This window comes from Cyprinodon variegatus, unplaced genomic scaffold (assembly GCF_000732505.1).
Source record: "Cyprinodon variegatus isolate N-32 unplaced genomic scaffold, C_variegatus-1.0 Scaffold214, whole genome shotgun sequence".
NCBI lineage: Eukaryota > Metazoa > Chordata > Actinopteri > Cyprinodontiformes > Cyprinodontidae > Cyprinodon > Cyprinodon variegatus.
In genome coordinates this window covers 469,411-473,682 of record NW_015150667.1, presented here as the reverse complement: position 1 = coordinate 473,682, position 4,272 = coordinate 469,411, and the positions used below count along the sequence as shown (strand labels likewise).

General features: G+C 39.0%; 1 protein-coding gene across 2 annotated transcripts in view; it reads left to right on the top strand.

The window, feature by feature from the left end:
- LOC107088342 (neural Wiskott-Aldrich syndrome protein-like) overlaps nt 1-4,272 on the top strand; it is a 25,670-nt gene extending 21,398 nt beyond the window's left edge. For both annotated transcript variants that reach the window (XM_015380455.1, XM_015380454.1), the window contains 3 exons: nt 1,342-1,865; nt 1,965-2,073; nt 2,461-4,272. In XM_015380455.1, coding sequence (XP_015235941.1) covers nt 1,342-1,865; nt 1,965-2,073; nt 2,461-2,525 — 698 coding nt within the window. In that variant the 3' untranslated portion in view covers nt 2,526-4,272. The remainder of the gene's footprint in view (nt 1-1,341; nt 1,866-1,964; nt 2,074-2,460) is intronic.

Below are 4,272 nucleotides of genomic sequence, written 5' to 3'. Positions count from 1 at the left end.
AGAGATCTGAGATTAAAGTCAGAGATCTGAGATTAAAGTCAGAGTTCTGAGATTAAAGTCAGAGTTCTGAGATTAAAGTCAGAGTTCTGAGATTAAAGTCAGAATTCTGAGATTAAAGTCAGAATTCTCACTTTTTCCCCCATACTAAACTGAAATAAAATTTAAAAATCAGTTAACTTTTTTTTTTTTTTTTTCCAGTGGCCCTAATCCTCTTCCATAGTATTTGGATGTTTTATTTTTAAAATAATAGGAAGTTCTCTTAAATGGGTTGATTGTCTGTAACTGACAATCTAACTGCTGTGGTGGTTCTATCCCCAGGTCCGCCCAGGTGGAGCGGTAGGTTTCTGTGCATGACTTGCCTTTAAAAATGGCGCTGCATGTGCAGTGGTGCTCAGAGTCCCACCATGAAGTGTTTGTGGTCTCTGCAGACGTTTTGTGCTGTTCCAAACTTTAATGATACCTCAGCTGGCTGCTCTGTCACAAGACTTGCTGAATATATTTCTGGTATTTTATTGAACAATATAATGAGAATCTAAAGAATTTCAATACCCTGGTTGACTTTTTTAACTCTTTGCATGTTAATTGATGCAAGAAAGAATCGATTTTTACTTGCAACTGGAACTTGATAACAGTTTGTTTCTCAAGTTTTGTTTATCTAAACCGTTTCGTCACTTTATGACGACAAACTTGAAAGTATTTTGAGGGGATTTTATGCATGGGCCATGTTAACTCTAACATTTACATTGTTCTCAGTAAAATATGCCCAGATTCAGTGGGAAGGGTCTTTCAGTCAGTCTTTGACTAGGCCACCCAGAGCACATTATCGGCTGCTTCTGTAAATAGAGCCAGTTTCTGACATTATTTGCCTCCTGCAGTGCTAATCTCTAAATTCTTTAATCTGTATTTTCTTCACCATATTTAGCTGGTTTTGCTTTATGCTGAGCAAAGAACACAGCGTGCTAAACTGACTTTAGCAGTTAGTTTAAATTTGCTGAACTTTGACCTTAGTGCAGTGAGACACAAACTGGTCCCCGTTGTAGCCTTACAGGCTATAAGGATTCTGTTGCATAAAATCCTGTTAAAATGCGAACTGTTTATAATGACAAAGTCAGGGAAGTCTTACTAACACGGTTGAGATCAGCTGCAGGTTAAAAGCTGATCCTGTATGGCTTAACGTTTTGATTGCATGGTTTGGTTTGGCAGAGCCGCCTGCTGATGGCGACTTCATCACCAGAGGAATAAGCTAAATGAAACTCTGTGCTCACAGCAGCTGACATTCGGTCATGAAAAGTGTCACAGTTTGTTCTGTTTTTAAGGTCTGTTTTGTTTTTTTGTTTTTAGCTCCTCCACCACCTCCACCCAGGAGTGGCCCTCCTCCCCCTCCACCCCAACATCACAGCTCTGGCGCTCCTCCTCCACCTCCTCCTCCATCCCGGGTTATACGGGGCGCCCCGCCGCCCCCTCCCCACTCCAGGCCTCCCGTCGTGGCACCCCCACCTCCGCCTCCATCCCGTCCGGGTTTGTCCGCTCCACCGCCTCCGCCACCCAGCCGAGGCGCCCTCCCACCGCCCCCCGCCCCGGCTCATGCCTCCATGCCAGTGGCTCCGCCGCCGCCACCTCCTCCGCTTTCTTCGGGGTCATCCAGCAACGGCGCTCCTCCGCCACCACCTCCACCTCCCCCACCCCCTGGACCTCCTCCCCCACCCTCTATAGAGGCTAACGGAGGGGATGGCAAGTCTGCGCTGCTGAGTCAGATCAGAGACGGAGCCCAGCTGAAGAAGGTGGAACAGAAGGAGCGACCGGTTTCCTCCGGCGGCAGAGATGCTCTTCTGGACCAGATCCGACAAGGAATCCAACTGAAATCTGTTAGTGCCAGTCTCTCTCTTTTTCCAGTCAGCTGCCTGTAGCTGCAAACAGTCCCTGAATATGATGGACTTATTGATGATGCTTTCCCATCTTTGCAGAGGGATGATAACTCTGAGCCCGCGCCAGCTGACGCAGCCCCTACAGCGGGCATCGTAGGAGCGCTGATGGCGGCCATGCAGAAACGAAGCAAAGCTATTCACTCCTCGGGTACATAAACATTCAGCATTCTCCATCTGCCATTGTACTCTCTATATACTCAATAATATAGAGAATACTATAGATTAATTGAATGGATAAAACAATTTTTAAATATTTTCGAAGTTTTTAACTGCTATTTTATAGATTACGTTCTTTTATATAAGAGAAAAATTTGGAGCCTTCCCTATTTTTTTTATTAGCTTATCATCTTAGATTATTTTATCTAATCTCAACTCTACTGCTACTTTCCCAGCATTCCTCCTGTTTCTAAATGATGATTTTCATATTTTTATATTACTAATTCATTTCTTACACCAGTTTTAAATCTTTGAAAATATTTCCACCGTCTCTTTTTTTAAAAAAAACAACGATTTCTATGTTTCTATTTCTCCTCAGATGACGATGATGACGACGACGACGATGAGGACTTTGAGGAAGATGATGAATGGGATGACGAGTGAATCTTTTCTTTTTTTCCCCCCCTCCATGACACTAAAATTGATCCCAGTTTCTTTAAATAAAATAAAATCAATGACTTCATGATTATAATTATAAATGTTCTATTAGTTTGTTGTACATTTCTTGTTGCCTTTATGCTTTTTTTTTATTAATCTGTGCAATACCTCGTTTAATCTATCAATGTTTGTCGGTCTAATCTTAGAGGTTGTCCTTTATCGTTGATAGGGTTTTTTTTTTCTTCTTTCCTTTGTTCCTATTTTTGTTCATCTGTTTGCCTTTTTTCAAATCTTCCTTCACACATGATCCTTATTTCTCTCCTTAATGTGCAATTTTAAATGTCTCTTAAGCGTTTGAGCTAAATGTTTGCTTTATTTCTTCTTTCTGGATTGATGATGGTTTACGTGAAAGCGAGACAAGTTGCCACAGATTTAGATATTTGTAACATTAATAGAAAGGGAGAAAAGAAAGTTATTTTCATATCCTGTTGCTCTGTAGTTTATTTTTTACATATTCAAATAATAAATAATTCTAGTTTATTGGTCATATTTTCTTAAGAAAAAACTATGAAAAAAAAGGAAGATGGCACATTTTGGATTTAGCTCCATTCACTGTGGAATTTAAATTTACTCCAAACTTTGAGTCTTTATATTTTTGCACGGATGAAAAAAGTGGAGCCTTTCTGCAGGATTATAGATTTTAAGGTTTGCATCATGATTTAAAATACATACTTTAAATAATAAGGATATGAACTGGTTATCTGTCACACTATAAACCGTTTTATCTCTGCAACACTACATGTTAAATTGAACTTGAGCTCATTTGTTTCTTTTTTTTTTACACTAGAAAGTGGAGTATTAATAAATGTCTGTTTATTTGAATCAAGTGAATCATCCTGTGATGCTAAAATAAAGATATTTTAGTTTTGCACACTGATTCTTATAATGGGTTCATGCTAACCTTACGTACATCTCACCATGTCGGTTTTAGCTGCTTTATAATGTAAAAACATCACAGCATTTCTCAACTTTTACTGGGATTGGTGCTCACTGGCATCTTAAAAGTAAACGTTCCCTTTATATCTGGTTCTGATTTAGTGAAGTTCAGCATAACAGTGCAGCAGAAATTCAAGCAAATGGCTGCAAAACCCCTCACTGCTTAGATCAGTGAAATCTCTTATCTCTTTGAGGAAACGGGCATTATTCATTTTGCAGCTTGAATGTAATGTTTATTATACCCAGAAAAGTCACTCCAGGAATTAATAGATGTATAATTTTAACAGGAAAAACTTCTATCGGCTGCAGGAAACTGACTCTCTTTATTCCAATCTGTTTAGGAAAGTGTTTTATACCAAAGAAAAATAACATTTCTAACTGGTACAGGAGACTTGAAAGTGGAAATTTGAGATTTGCAAAATAATTAACTTATCTGTAAAGCCCAGCCAACTAGCTAGGTTCACAGCTAAAAGCAGTCTTATTTCTGCTACTTTCAAAGCACATGTATCTGGAAATGCAAAATGTAATCTAATAAATAAAGAAGCAGAACTTCATTGTGCAAGATAAAGACCATCTTCTATTTCACATCTGTACTAATTCCGCCTTTCCTACCTAAATAAATCAATTTAAGTAAAATCAACCTGCAGGGGAATATCTAACTACTTTGATCAGGAGTAAAAAATATGGAAAAATTAAGGTTAATCAGCCTGAATGATCCAGAAACACTGCTGATTTAAATTGGTGTGTTGTTTAAAAA